The sequence below is a fragment of the Nothoprocta perdicaria genome, unplaced genomic scaffold (genome assembly GCF_003342845.1).
Source record: "Nothoprocta perdicaria isolate Ctin4 unplaced genomic scaffold, notPer1 scaffold_0, whole genome shotgun sequence".
Lineage (NCBI taxonomy): Eukaryota > Metazoa > Chordata > Aves > Tinamiformes > Tinamidae > Nothoprocta > Nothoprocta perdicaria.
This window is the reverse complement of record NW_020454092.1, coordinates 10202168-10216211: the sequence shown is the minus strand read 5'-3', so window position 1 is coordinate 10216211 and position 14044 is coordinate 10202168. Positions and strand designations below refer to the sequence as shown.

The 14044-nt window shown below is 41.8% G+C and overlaps 2 protein-coding genes and 1 long non-coding RNA gene across 6 annotated transcripts in view; 2 read left to right on the top strand and 1 right to left on the bottom strand.

Annotated features, from left to right (window-relative positions):
• Window positions 1-8792, top strand: part of MYLK (myosin light chain kinase) — a 176356-nt gene extending 167564 nt beyond the window's left edge. For both annotated transcript variants that reach the window (XM_026054306.1, XM_026054298.1), the window contains 5 exons: window positions 1405-1557; window positions 2604-2727; window positions 3917-4046; window positions 4834-4953; window positions 6708-8792. In XM_026054306.1, the coding sequence (XP_025910091.1) occupies window positions 1405-1557; window positions 2604-2727; window positions 3917-4046; window positions 4834-4953; window positions 6708-6952 (772 nt within the window). In that variant the 3' untranslated portion in view covers window positions 6953-8792. The remainder of the gene's footprint in view (window positions 1-1404; window positions 1558-2603; window positions 2728-3916; window positions 4047-4833; window positions 4954-6707) is intronic.
• The window catches only part of LOC112960150, a 27094-nt gene continuing 21350 nt past the window's right edge, over window positions 8301-14044 (bottom strand). Inside the window, exon 5 of the long non-coding RNA XR_003251717.1 lies at window positions 8301-8364. This is a non-coding gene — a long non-coding RNA (uncharacterized LOC112960150). The remainder of the gene's footprint in view (window positions 8365-14044) is intronic.
• The window catches only part of HACD2 (3-hydroxyacyl-CoA dehydratase 2), a 19972-nt gene continuing 16772 nt past the window's right edge, over window positions 10845-14044 (top strand). For 2 of the 3 annotated variants that reach the window (XM_026054320.1, XM_026054335.1), the window contains exon 1: window positions 10851-10993. In XM_026054320.1, coding sequence (XP_025910105.1) covers window positions 10863-10993 — 131 coding nt within the window. In that variant the 5' untranslated portion in view covers window positions 10851-10862. Of the gene's footprint in view, window positions 10994-14044 lie in introns of all 3 variants that reach the window. The other variant, XM_026054327.1, reaches the window with a different exon arrangement.

Sequence of the window (14044 nt, the reverse complement as noted above, 5' to 3'; positions counted from 1 at the left end):
ACTGCTTTGTATGTTAGTCTTTGAGTTTTCTGTAATTTTTGAGCATCTTCTGTAATCTTTGAGCTTTCTGCTTTCACGTCTATAAGAAGTTCATAATTGGTTTTATGGCATTTTATACATTTATAATATAAACTGCTGTATTTGAATGTATCCCATATAGTTTAAAGTAAGAGAGCAAACACATCTGTTCTGTTTCTTTCTTCCTCCCTGAGGCTAAATCAGCCTTTTATCACTAGCGAATTTCTGTTTTTTCCTATCTATCTGAAATATGCCTGCAACATTCTAGACTCTGCTGTACTGTACAGACACTTTCCAGAAATGGTAAGAGATTTGTTACCTGCTTTGTCTGAGCCATCACAGAATGTTTATTTCTACTTTACTTATGGAACTTAAATCCTCTGGAGCAAATTTAGAGATTTTGAATCTCCCTTTATTTGGTCCCAATTTTTTTTTTTTTTACTGCTCTAATCAGTGATATTCAGTAGCATTGCTGGAATTTTCACCATCGTACTTTCTGAACCCTAGTAAGTTACATTTATTTTTCCATATTTAAAAAAGGTACTGCCATTTATATACAACTGGCTGTTTAAGAGAGTGGTTAACATGACTGGAGTACAGGGAGACAAACCAAGTCTGTAAAATTTCATTCCGGAAAGTTTACTGTGTAAATTGGATGCCAGGAAGAAGAGCTATAACTTGGAGTTCCAAAATAGAATGCAGCCTTTCACCTCAGTGCTTTTACTGACAGGGTAACTACAGATCTCAAAAATACCTGAGTGCACGTAGGTAGAGTACAGTAAAGGATAAAGCTAAACTTGAGAAAGACACTCCGCAAAATGTCAGCTGGATGTTATGTGGTTGCCATTCACATGCAATTTTTGAATTGTGTTGAGTAAAGAGCCTTGCAAGCTCTACTTATGTTCTGGAAAAGTATTATTTGCATTTCACGCGTCATCATTACTGAGAGCATGAGGAGCATTTTGCTTTTGGATGCATCTGCAGCCTGCCCTGAAGTAGCTGTTACTGTGATTGGGGTTTTGCTGTTGTTTTTGTTTAGAAAATAAGTCTGTGACTTTCATGGTGTCATCTTGCTTCCCAGTCTATCTCCACAGAGGTGAATGGAGTAAAATGTACAAACTCCCCTGTTTTTGACACTAAGGGTAGCAAAGTCACTCTGAATGCCCAAAAAAAGCCATCCTGCTGAATTTGATATGAAAGTTGTGCTACTGTTTTTGCAGAACCAGACAAGTCATTTAACAAACTAGTAGCAAGTACCAATTCTCCCTTGTCACCTAATTCTTAGTTCTCTGCCTAAAAAATCTCAGGAAAAGAACTGTTTCTTCCTCTGACCATTTGCACAGTGACAGTGTTTGTTTTGTGCCTGTCCATCTCTTCTGTCTCCAGGGTCAGTGGACTTTCTCCTTTCATGGGAGACAACGACAATGAAACCTTAGCCAACGTTACCTCAGCAACGTGGGACTTCGACGATGAGGCTTTTGATGAAATCTCTGATGATGCCAAGGACTTTATCAGCAACCTGCTAAAGAAAGATATGAAGTAAAGCAGTTGAACTTGCTACAGTTGTAGCGTTTGCATGCATCTGAGCTCACCCTTCTTGTTTCCCCACCATGATCTTAAGGGCAGCAAGGCAGGCACTTCTGGCAGCTCTGTATAAGGGGCTCCGTGTGCCCATCTGTGCCTGTGTGCGTGGCTAGTGTTCATGTTGCAGGCCAGGGTGTGAACAGGGCACTTCCATTCAAATACCCGCTCCCTCTTCTTTTCCTTTTCCTCAGGCAAAATGCACCCTGGGACCTGTGGGGCAGGTCTTATCCTTGCTGTGGGTTGACCACGCGTAAGAACTACCAATTCCTGCATGATATGTGCTCTGCTGATCCAAATGGGTTGCAATTTTGCTAGATTTATTTCCATGTGTTGTTTTTAAATGAGGTACCCTGGAGTAGTTGGCTTTCCTATAAATCTAGCGGCTCAGCAAGGGAAAAAAAAAGCAGAGTTGGGAGCTCTGTTTACAGCAGGCTCTGGACAAGCCAAGGAAAGAAAATGTTCTTTTTCCAGGGAGTTTACAATCAGCCAAGGACAGAGAGTTATTTATACATAGACCATGGACAAAGTGAAGTATTGGGTGATTTGACTAGAGATGTATTTGGATACTTGTGTTGTTAAATGTTGTTTAGCAATGTAAGAAGAGAGGTATTAACCAGCAGAAAAGGGAAAAATTCTGTGAGTAAAGGAAAGGAGATATGAGACAGGATTCTAGTCATAACGAGGAAGCTGAATCACAGCCATTGTGACTCTGTTGTATATATTTCATGACTAAAACATATGGTTTTTCATGCTTTATTTTATAATATTTTATTAACACTTAAAAATGCACAGCTTACCCCGGAAGAAGCTTTTAGAATTGTGAAAATGAGTTTGTGTAGTATGCATGGCTACGATGGCAGTGCCCATGTGATGAATTCTGCTAAATTTTAGAAAGAGAGAAAGTAGTTCACAAAAAAAAAGAGAAATTGAAATAATGTAAAAGCAGGTAGGTTCTATCATCATTATTGGCAATGCTGACTAGCCTTTTTATATAAAAACAGGAGTCGCTTAGATTGTACTCAATGTCTTCAGCACCCTTGGCTGCAAAAAGACACCAAAAACATGGAAGCCAAAAAACTTTCCAAAGAGAGGATGAAGAAATACATGGCCAGAAGAAAATGGCAGGTAATGAAAAGGACATAGAATTGGGCTAGTTATGCTAATAAATCTCTTGTGTATCTAATGTTTCTGATTCTAAGAAGAATATCATGACAAGTAGTTTCTGCTGCTAGAAAACTCAAACGGGACTTGTACATGAATGTAGTAAAGCAGGTTTGGTTTGTGTGGGTGAGCAGTAGGAGGCTGCAGGGCTGCATTAAAGTAACATGATTCCATGTCAGGCTACTAAATGGTATGTTCAAGTCCCAGTTTTCCTGTTCTTTTAGGGGCTTTTCCCTGTATGACTCTTTCCTCCCTGCCCTCTGCACACGGCTGAGGCCAGGGGATTCTGAAATCCTTATCAAGCCCGAGCCCATTAATGTGGCCTCTATACCTTCATTTTGTGGTAGTTTCATCCTTCTAAGCTAGTTCCCATTCTCTTGGAGGGTTGAGCTTCTCACGGATTCAGTTAGACTAGTTTAATAATTTTCTTGGAAACATTTAGTCTCTGTATCTTCTTTTTTCCTAAAGCTGGAATTGATGTAATAGYTCCATCTGTGCTGTTCTGACAGCTAGGGTAGCAGGAGCATAATATCCTGGATCCAGCCTTTTCATGAGCTTACAAAGTAATGATTTAGGTAAATTTACCTTATAGTTTGCCTTAGGTTCTATTCTACATGCTTCTTTCGTTCCYATGCAAGCTGTACAAAGAAAGGAGTGCCCATACTAGAGCAGAAGTGCTTTGGACGTGTTTTAGTGTCCTGGCAGTTGATACCTAGAGCTGTCAGAGGGTTGCATTTATCATGCAGATGGTGCTTTCTCATTCATTTCGTATTAACTGCTTATTCGTTCTTGACGAAACTCAGTCCAGCCTATAAAGCTGTTCAGAGGTCCGTTTACCACTAGAGTTAAGTTCCACTTAAATGGTACGTAGCTTTTTCGCTGGCTCTTCTCAGGCAGCGCATTTTATCCTCGGCTAACAGAGACATTCATTTAGGTATGAGTTCATCAGGGGAAGCTCATATCTGCAACTAAATTTGGTAATTCAAACCAGTCTGCTCTGTCTCTGCTAGAACAACACAGCTATATATGAAGTAGTTTGTCCGCGAATTTCAGTGAGGTTTTCTGAGATCCTAAGTAATTGTAGTACCATTGTTACGGAAAATCACATGCCTTTTGGATTGGACTGACCAGAAGCCCTTGTGTTACGTCTCAGAAAACAGGCCATGCCGTTCGGGCAATAGGAAGATTGTCGTCCATGGCGATGATTTCCGGTATGAGTGGGAGGAAGGCCTCCGGGAGCTCGCCTACCAGCCCTATAAACACAGACAAAGTAGAGAATGAAGGTAAGGAACTTGGCTGCACCTGCCCTTTGAATGCTGCTAAACCTTTCGGCAAAGTGCTAAAAACCAGTCGACTCTGTTATTCCTGCTTGCTCTCTCCTGTTATCTTTTCCTTTTTTAAAGATCAAAAAGTTGTTGTTGTTATATTGCTCAGCTACTTAAAATGTCCTGTTGTACAGGCTGTAAACTGCTCGCTTTCAATGCGAGGAATTAAGGCAGACTTGTCAGCTGCATTTTATATCAATCTGGGAATGCGTGTTTGTTATACAGAGATTGCAGCAACGTATTGCCTTTTCATGCAAATGCACAAACAGTAAAGTAATAATGCTTGCTATCTGCAAGGTGTTTGCTGTGTGCTCATCATGCTCAGAGAGGGGCATTTAAAAAAAAATAAAACAAAAAATAATAGATGTCCATGGTTATTCCACTAAACCCGGATTTGGAACATGCATTTGTGGTGTATAACAACCACATGGACTATGGGCCCAATCTAAGTTCCCCCAGTTTGCATCTTTGATTAGGAAGAGTGCAGAATTGATTATAAACAAGTTCAGGGAGAAAATAAAGAGTATTTGTAGCATGGTGGCCGTAATGTGGATTTAATTCTATTTAATGTCTGAATCTTTGTCCAACTCTGAAATACTGCCACTAACCTTAGCAGCTGACATCCTCACTGTTCTATTAAAAAGCCAAAGATGCCTTCATTATCTTTTTGATTATTAAAAATTGAAACTCATGTTTTGAGAACGTCCTTTGTAAAATGATTAACCACCTCTTTGCTGTCTGCCAGATGCTTTCCTTGAGGAGGTGGCCGAGGAAAAGCCCCATGTAAAGCCATACTTTACTAAAACAATCCTTGACATAGAGGTTGTGGAAGGAAGTGCTGCTAGATTTGACTGCAAAATTGAAGGTACATTCAATAAGAATCTCTTCACTACTCTTCCTTTCCTTTKGTGCCAGCTCTCTGTGTTGTGCTGTTGTTTAGCTGAGGTTTCTCTGTTGTTGTTGTGTGGGTGCTTTACCAGTATCTGCAAGTCACAGCAGGAACGTGTTGCAATAAAATAAGCCTTCTGCAGCTGCATCAGCTTGTTCTGTGCTTGCCGTAGTGCAGAAACCTCTAAAAGCAAATACGTGTGAGTCAGTAACTCAGAATACTGAGACAGAATAGTAAGATGATTTTTGAGGGTGAAAACAACAGAAACAAGACGCAGTATAATACTGTAAGTTGCCGAAACGTACCCTTGGAACCTGCGAGGCAGAAGCCGCAAATAAGSAGGCTCCTGTCTCGAACGGCAGACAAGCTTTAGGTGACCTTCAGCCATACATACCCTGTGCTAAAGGCAAAGCCCCTAGCAGCGTGTTGGCAGAAGTAATGATAATAATCATTGTGCTGSCTACAGAATTCACATCTAGAAAATACTGTGCGTGTTTGTGTTTTGTTAACTTACAAGCTCAAAAAAAATAGGTAACTCGGACGGGAATATGTAGATAGAAAGAATAACTTTATGAGGTGCCACTAAAGGAGGGTGGCTTTGTCAGCCTAAAAAATTAAGGGCAAAGACTGCTGGCATTTGCTGTTGATTAAACTAAAAATCAGGAAGAGACGTCAAAGAAAAAAAAACCCCAACCAGAGTTGGTACCAGAATGTATGTATTAAAAGTTCAGTAGTTTCTAATTTTAAGAAAGATAAAACAGCCTCACAGATCTTGTCCTTATTTCTTTCTGTGCTCCTGATCTCTTTCACTGCCTGTTTCTTACCTGTTCCTTGCTGTTGCTGATGGATGCTCAGCATGGTGTATGGTGTATACATCCTGCATGGAATAAAAAAGATAGATGTACCATGGCCAATTTTCCAAGCTTTCCAGTTGTATCGCTGCAATGCTCGCTGTGTATTAGCAATTCCTGCACTTATTGCTGTTCAGTGGGAAGTCATTCTCCTGTCATAGTCCAGAACGTGCCGTGTTCGGGTGGCTCTGTCAGCCAGGAGCACTGTGTGCTCCCGCGTGTGTTGTATGGCCCTGCTCTGGACGCCTGGAGAATAGCAACTGTCTGCTGCACAAAAGGCTCAGAAACTCCTATTGAGAAGCACAAGCACAAAGCTTTTCTTAGATCCTCTCACTCTAACAAAGACACAGAGGGAGTGGGAGTGTCGAATTCACCCAGCAAAACAGGCTGGTGTAAGTGAGCAGATTAGGTGGAAGAAGATCCTGAATATCCACAGCAAAGCAGGCTGAGAAGGACAGGAAATTGTAGCTGTAGCATAAAGCACCCTGAAATTCTAAATTTCCCTGTTGGGATCTGTATGCTCCAGAAAAGCTGCATATTAAGGTAAGCCTCTATTATRCTATTACGAGTTCTTTCCTGGCTGGTGTCTGAGATGTCTGTGATTGTGTCTGCAATCAGGGAAAAAGTGGTGAAACATGATACCTAGTGAGTATCACATTGTTAACTTTTGATTTGTGCTATTCATAATGAGATCAATTCAGGCAACTCTAAAAAGCCTTACAACACCTACCTTTATTTTAAATAGAGTCCAGCTAAATACTTATATGTCAGCATTTTGACACATGCATACCTGGATGTGGAACTGGAGCGTAAAGTAAGCGCAGGCAAGTACTCATTTACTTCTTTACTGCCATTGCTGATTGTTCTCCACTATTGCAGGCTATCCTGACCCTGAGGTAATCTGGTACAAAGACGATCAGCCTGTCAAGGAGTCCCGGCACTTCCAGATAGATTATGATGAAGATGGGAACTGTTCTTTGACTATTTCTGAAGTATGTGGGGACGATGATGCCAAATACACCTGCAAAGCTGTTAATAGCCTTGGGGAAGCAACATGCACCGCAGAACTCCTTGTGGAAACAATGGGAAAAGAAGGAGAAGAGGAGGAGGAGGAGGAAGAATGAAACATGGCTCAAAGAAATGTTTTTTGAAAAAGAAATATTTAAGGACTCTCTTTCTAAGGCTCAGAAAACCAAGTTATCCAAAGCACCTTGTGTGATACGTAGGTCTTTGCGGGATTGTTTTTCAGCATGATCAGTTGAGACCTGTTTGTTTTATGTATGGGCATTAATTGAAATCAGCATGCACTTTAAGTTGCTAGCATGATTGGATTTCATTTAAGAAGGTCATCAATTAAGTTGCCCAGTCTGTTTTTTAAATTAAAATATTTACAAAGTAARTCTAGAATTACATACTCTCAACTTACTGAAGAAAAACAGCCTATTTATTGAGGTCATTGGTCTATACCATCATTGTCATCAGCCAGCACTACAGCTATGTTGGCTCCCCAAGATCTGCTTTACAAGGAGCCGTTGGTCAGACACATGCAGTGAATCTCACCAGTCTTAGGACAGGCTGCTATCATAGCAGTATCTTCTATAAGGGAAGGTCTGATAYAGTGAGCATTGCATTTTGTATGTTCATACTGTTCATTTTTCATATGTTCTAAACAGAATTTCACTGTCCTAACTTTAAACACATTTATTCCCCTTTCTCAGTGTGCTGTTATTTTAGTTCTAATACTGCGAATCTTAGATATCCATGTGTTTTTTTCTGAGGTATTGCTGACCATACCATGTCAACTTTCCCTTATAGATTCTGTCACTTTAATGCAGAATCTGTCACTTTAATTCAGTCTGTTTCTATTTGAGAAAAAGACTGAAAATACAGAGACTGAGAAAATTTTCTGTTGTTCTGGACAGTTTAGTAATGATTTATGATTCATTTTTATGCTGCTGTGAAACATAGGCTATTGCACAATCAGTGATTTCCATGTGCATGTGTGTGAAGGAAATCCCAATTTAGTTAAAATTTTACTTGCATTTATTTGGCCATTGCAAAGCAGATTTCAACTGATAATAAGCTGGAAACTCCCACAGACTTTTTGAACAGCCAAAAAGATAGTAGTCTGGATTAGAAATTCCTTTATCCTAAGCCATTTCCAAAGAATCTTAACCTATATAGGACCTATTTGTACCTTATGAGCTTGACTGTCTTATTTTTGTCTTGAACCTGCATTATTAGGGCTGTTGCCTGTTTAAAAAATGCAGGAACAAAAAGAAAAAAAAATCCAAACCCCATTTTTTTTTCTCAGAAATGGTTAATGCACTCAGATTAGTAACTTTGCTTACCTTTCACAGTGTTGGCACTTTTTTTTTGTTGTTGTTGTTCAGAGGTAATATCAGAGGCTGTAAGGTGATATGCGTAATCCAAAAGGAGTGTCCTGTATCTATGTATCATTCCAAAAGTGATTCCTTTTCTTTTCCACTTTTTTTGTGTGTCAAGTGCAACCATTGCACTTTTTCAAAGGTTACCTCTAAAAAAAAAAAAAAAAAAAAAAGAGAAAATATTTGAAATCTTCACAATTAAGTAGTCAGTCTACTTTAATACAGGTGTGTACAATATCAGCCTTAGGTTATTTGATATTACCTAGTTGCATATGTGTTTTATATGATTTGCTCTTCTACATTCAAAATTCAACTAATGTGGATCACATGATGGTTTTTATAACTGCTTTACTCTTTATTGCTAGGTTCAGATTTGCCAGCATGTCTTTTCTTTTTCAATGGATAAAGAACTCTTGTTATACTAAACACAATATTGCCACAATTCCTTATACAGAAAGGTTTTTAATCTGATTTAGAGCATACAGAGCTTTTCTCACGTTTTTTAAATGTTAGGCATCAATGGGGTGTATTTTGTACCTTAATAAAAATATGCTAATGTTTTCCCAGTTTGTTAAACCATCAGAATTGCAAAGATGAGAACGCTACAGCTGTAGTTACTCACAGTTCCTAAATAAATAATACCACAAAGCACGCAACTTGTATACTCTATTGCAGCCGTCACTGCGTTCCCCCTGGCTAAGGCAGTCAGAGGAAGTGTCTTCTCCTGGTCGCTCCCTTGCTGCGACCTGCTTGCCACAAGCATGGGTGAGGTGGCCACACTGATTGTAGTGCTCGGTGCTTCTGCATTCTCACAGCACAGAGGTTCCCTAAAGCAAAGATTGGGAAACCTCCTGTCTGTATCAACATGTTTCTTAAGCAAACTTTCAGCCCTTGAAACARTCATCTTTGCAAGATGAAGTCTCAAGAAACTTAACTTTATTCACTGGGCTGCGCTTTTCCATGCAGGTAGGCACATACATAATGCTGTTCTGTACTAATAAAACATGCAGCTTTGATGGCCGAGGATACAGACATGAAAAGGTATCAGGTATGTGTATGTGTACTGGCTATCAAACCCCACAGTGTCAATATTGGTTTTGCTGCACAGGCTTTCCCCTCCTTCTCCCCCTCTTCAGATCTCTCGGTGTTCAACAAGCTACAGCCTCTCTCGCTTTTTTCCCTAGGATGTATCTGGCTTATGATCTAGTTGATGAAGTAAAATGTCATGTTGATTCCTAAGAACAGCTGCTCTTTAGGAAACAATGATCCTTACTTCAAAAATGATGGGATTCATATCTAATTCAACTCTAAGCAATTCATTCCAACTTGTATTTAGCCTCGACATTTTTTTTGTTTGACAAGTAGAGCGAAGACTCTTCTAACTGAAGAATGATCTTCCATGTGCTTGAAATCCTGTCTCATTTTGCCAGCCATCCCAACTAGTGAAATAAAAGGTATTATCTCTTCCTATAAACCTTGTCTTGCCTGTATGTTTGCAGGGAACCACATTTTGGGTGTGGTAAGGTGGGAATAATTCCCAATAGCAGAGGTTAGGCAAGACATTGTTACTACTCAAGTTGAACCGCTTTTTTATTTTTATTTTTGTATAAAACAGTCTCCTCAAGAGATGAGGGAATTCAGGGACTAGCCACTGCTGTTTGTAACTCAGGTTTCTGGATTTGCAGAAACTTAATTTGCTGAACTACAAGCCTGCCCAATATCCAAGTGCCCAGTGTGTAGTTGTGGTGGGTGAGGAGATTTTATAAAATGCTTGCAGCCAGACAAAGCTGCTTGTGAAGCTGAACGCAGAGGGCAGCCCAGTTCTCTTCTCTCTGTTGACTTGCAGGCTTTGAAAACACAGAAATGTATATTTAAATACTGATAAAGGCATATATCTAAAATTTATTGGAATGTTTATTGAAAATGTCCAGAACACCGAGTAGGAAGATTGCTGTCTGAAAATGGTATTCTCATATACTGTCTTTGAATATTAAGCCCTACTGACTGCGAGAGAAGCTCATAATGTCACAAAGTGATGAGACACAGACACCAGGGCCAAGGCAGGAGTTGCTGGGGCGGGCCGGTGCCGCTGGTAGAGGAACTGCACCACCAGCAGCATTGAGAACATATCGACAATGGCTCTTGAAAGCTGAGAAGTAACTCTGCAGGATTTGTATGCTTTCTATGACTTAAAAAAAAAAAAATCTTTTTCACTGATGCACTTAAAAGAAGTGAGGATGGTGTATGTAATTCTGGGAAAGGAGCTATCTCCTTTAAAAGGGATACTGAGTCTCCCGCAATCCACTAATGCAATGTAATCCAGTAATGCAATGCAGTTTTACTAAACTGTACAAAACTGCAGCAGAAATTGTGCCTATTAAACTTAAAGAAAAAAATCATGAAAAGCGACCAACCCTCCCCAAAACAACCAACCAAAGCCCCGAAGACAAGGCTGATGCGAATCCGCGGCGCCCGCAGCGCTGCCTTTAAGCTGTGTGTCAGCGCCGCTCACCTCGGGCCCGGCCCGGCAGGGGGGCAGCTCTGCCCCGCTCCAAGATGGCGGCGGCGGCGACGCGGGGAGGCGGCGGCCCCGCCCCGCGGCCCCGGCGTGCGCTGAGAGGCGGCGGCGGCGGCAGGAGCGCGGAACATGGCGGCGGGCGGCGGCGGGAGCCGCGCGGATAACGGCTACGGGAGCCAACCGCCGCCGCGGCGCAGGAAGGGCCCGGGCGCGCTGGCCACGGCCTACCTCGTTATCTACAACGTCGTCATGACGGCGGGGTAAGGGGGCGGCTCGCCCCCCCGCCCGCCCGCGGGGGGCGCCTGCACGCGGGGCCGGGGCCGGGCCGGCTTCCCCCGCGCCCGGCGGGGGGTGCGGGCTGCCCCTGCGGCCCGGGGGATCCGGAGCGACGAGGGGCTCCGCGCCGGGCACGCGGGCACACGTGTGCGCGCATGTATCTGTATGTGTGTGTGTGTGTGTGGTCCGCATGGCGCACACGTGCGGCCGGCGCGGGTCGCTGCCCGCCCTGCGCCTTCCCCGTCCCCCGTGCGAGCTCCGGCGGCCGGAGCCCGGCTCGGCTCGGCGCAGCCCGCGGCGGAGCCACCGCCTCCCTCGCTGCCTCCTGCTGTCACTGGTCATGCCCAAACTTTCGGTGAGGGGAAGGAGGAGTATAAATTGCGCTCCCTGCCTCTCATGCTGGACAGCAGTTCCATGCGAATATACGTGAAGTTGTTTTCCTTTCCTTCCTTCAGTCCCAGCCTYTGCAGGTTATAGCGAGAAGCCCGGCAGGGAAAGTGGGCGCTGTGGGGGTCTCCTCCCTTGCGCTGCACCGCGGTGCTGCGTGTCCTCGCCAGATCCTCCGTCCCTCCCGAGCAGAGGCAGCTTGAGCAGCACAAGTGCTTTGGACGAGCRGGGCCGCCGAGAAGGGCCAGTGCGGAGTCTGTGTTCTGCCTCACCTTAACTTACCCCGTAGTTATTTTCTCATCTGGGCGGCCGTGTAGATCATTGTGCTCAACTTAGTTTGTTCTGTGGATCCAACAGTTTTTGGTAGAGAAATGAACCTAAACGCACAGAGTTTACCCATAGTAGTAAATTTAAAAAGCAAAGCTTAGGAGAAAAGAGCCTTAAAATGGATCCTGAATGAGCCCATTTTCTTCTAGATAAATCTGAGTGGGTGGGGAGTCAGGCACACAGACTAGACGTTGCTTCTCCGAGGGGAGATCAATATAGAATTGATATAGATGGCATTTGCATTTACTTCAGTGAGGCAGTTGGGCGAGATGATTCTTATTTTCACTAGTGGCAGAGCTGATGTTATTTTCGCTTATGATGTGGTTACACTATGTAGAACAAAGGTAATTACGGGGAGAGAGCTCAGTTCTTCCAAGGTGCTTGCTACACCTATTGCACAGTAAGTGTATTATTGTGAAATGCAGCTGTTAAGAGGATTTATGGCTTTATATGATATTTKCAGGGTATCCTGCTTATGGAGTGGGATGGTAATTACCCACCGTCTTAATACAGTTTAATCTTTTGTTTGAGAAATCCTTAATTACATGAACAATACAACACAATACTGTCAGTCAGGAGTGCTTTTTTTCCCTTTGTTAGGATGTCTCAGCTGATGTTATAATGTTACCAAGTTAACCTCCTGAGTTGTTCTTTCAAGTAAAAGCACTTGCCTGCTTACTAGGCTGCTGATATTTAATTCACTTATGTTTATTTATAAAACATATCAAAAGCAGCGACAGAAGTTGCAGGAGAAGTGGAAAGATTTTTCTAAAAGTCTTTTTTCTTAATTAGGCCAGTTCTGGATGTTATGAGCTATCTATTTCTTCAAAAGATCTAGAAACATTGAAGTGTTGAAATCTCAGACACAAGTAGCTCACATTCCTTTTTTTTTTTTATTTTTTTTAACTTTGTCATATAAGTCTTGATCAAGGTGTTACCTCGTTTCCTAATTTATACCAAACTTTCTAGAAAATTCCAGCTTTTGGTGGGATGTGCTGCCTTTCTGGGAGTAGTTGTGATTCTGCAGTTTGGGGAGCAAACCTGGGAGTTCTCTTATCTGGGTTTCACATCTCTGCATTGTCACTCACTGCTGCACTTCTGGAGTAGGTTCCTGAGGGCTCTCGCAGAGGACTGGGCTTCAAACGGAGGTGGTTTCTGCCCCCTCGGCCGCTGCTGAAGCGCTGCACAGCGCAGTGTTGGGTGTTTATTGCTTCCTTTTGTAAATACCTTATAATGAAGTAGGTTTTCAGCTGTTGGTTGACAGTTGTTCATGTGGTATTGATACACAGCTGCTGCTGATAATTATTCATTGTCCCATATAAATCAGTGTTCAGTTTAGTTTTCTGCCTCCAGATGACAATTGTTTGTACTGCCTTGTAAAGAGAGCTGTGAAATGAGAGCACCAAAGCCCAAGGTGCCCAGATAATGTGCTGATTACCTTCTTCACTTTGCTTAACTTTCTTCTATTGTCTTCAAATTGGTATTTTCCAGTTATGATATCAAATAGTTTGGCATATGAAGCTTATTCCTGACACATTGTGCAGTATAGAAATTAAAATATCTTTGACTAAAATCACTGATGGTGGGARTGAGGGGAAATGAGACATGACCCATTTGCTGTTGGTGGAGCTAATAAATAAATTTTTGGCATAAATTTTTGATATTGTAATAAACTAATTTCAAGTATCATATTTCCTGTTTTTAGTCAAGTGCTGTAATTCCTATCGGGATAGCAGTAGCTGACAGTGATATAAATAATRAATTTCATAATTATTTCATTCAGCAAGTTGTATCTTTTCTATGTAATAGCTTTGTGAGCGTACAGAGAGATAGTGCAATTTGTACTTAGCAAATTGTGTTCAAATTATGAACTTCAGGGTCCATATCTTCAATAACGAGCTGCTTAGAGTCAAAGCACACTTTCCTTTTYTTTAGCCTCATTCATGCTGTACCTTTGCTATTTTCTCTCTTTGTGTAAATCAATTAAGACCTCAGTAAATGTTTTCCTTATAAATTAAAAAAGGGGAGCAGGCCAAGAGCACATGAAAAACTGTCAAGTCTGAGTAGCTACAAAAAAACCAAGCACTCCTCAACTTGTATTTATGTAATATTCATTTTTCCTTAGTTTATATTAATCAGAGAATGTAGCATTCTAGCTAAGAGTTTATATGAATGGCAGCGCTTATTTAATCAATTATAAGCACCACATATAATGAAGGTCTATCAAGTAGGTCTTTTTAGTGTATAGTGCAGAGCTGGACTCATCCTCCATGTGACAGTGGTGCCTCTTACTGCCATTTTAATCTTTTTTTTTTGTTTGT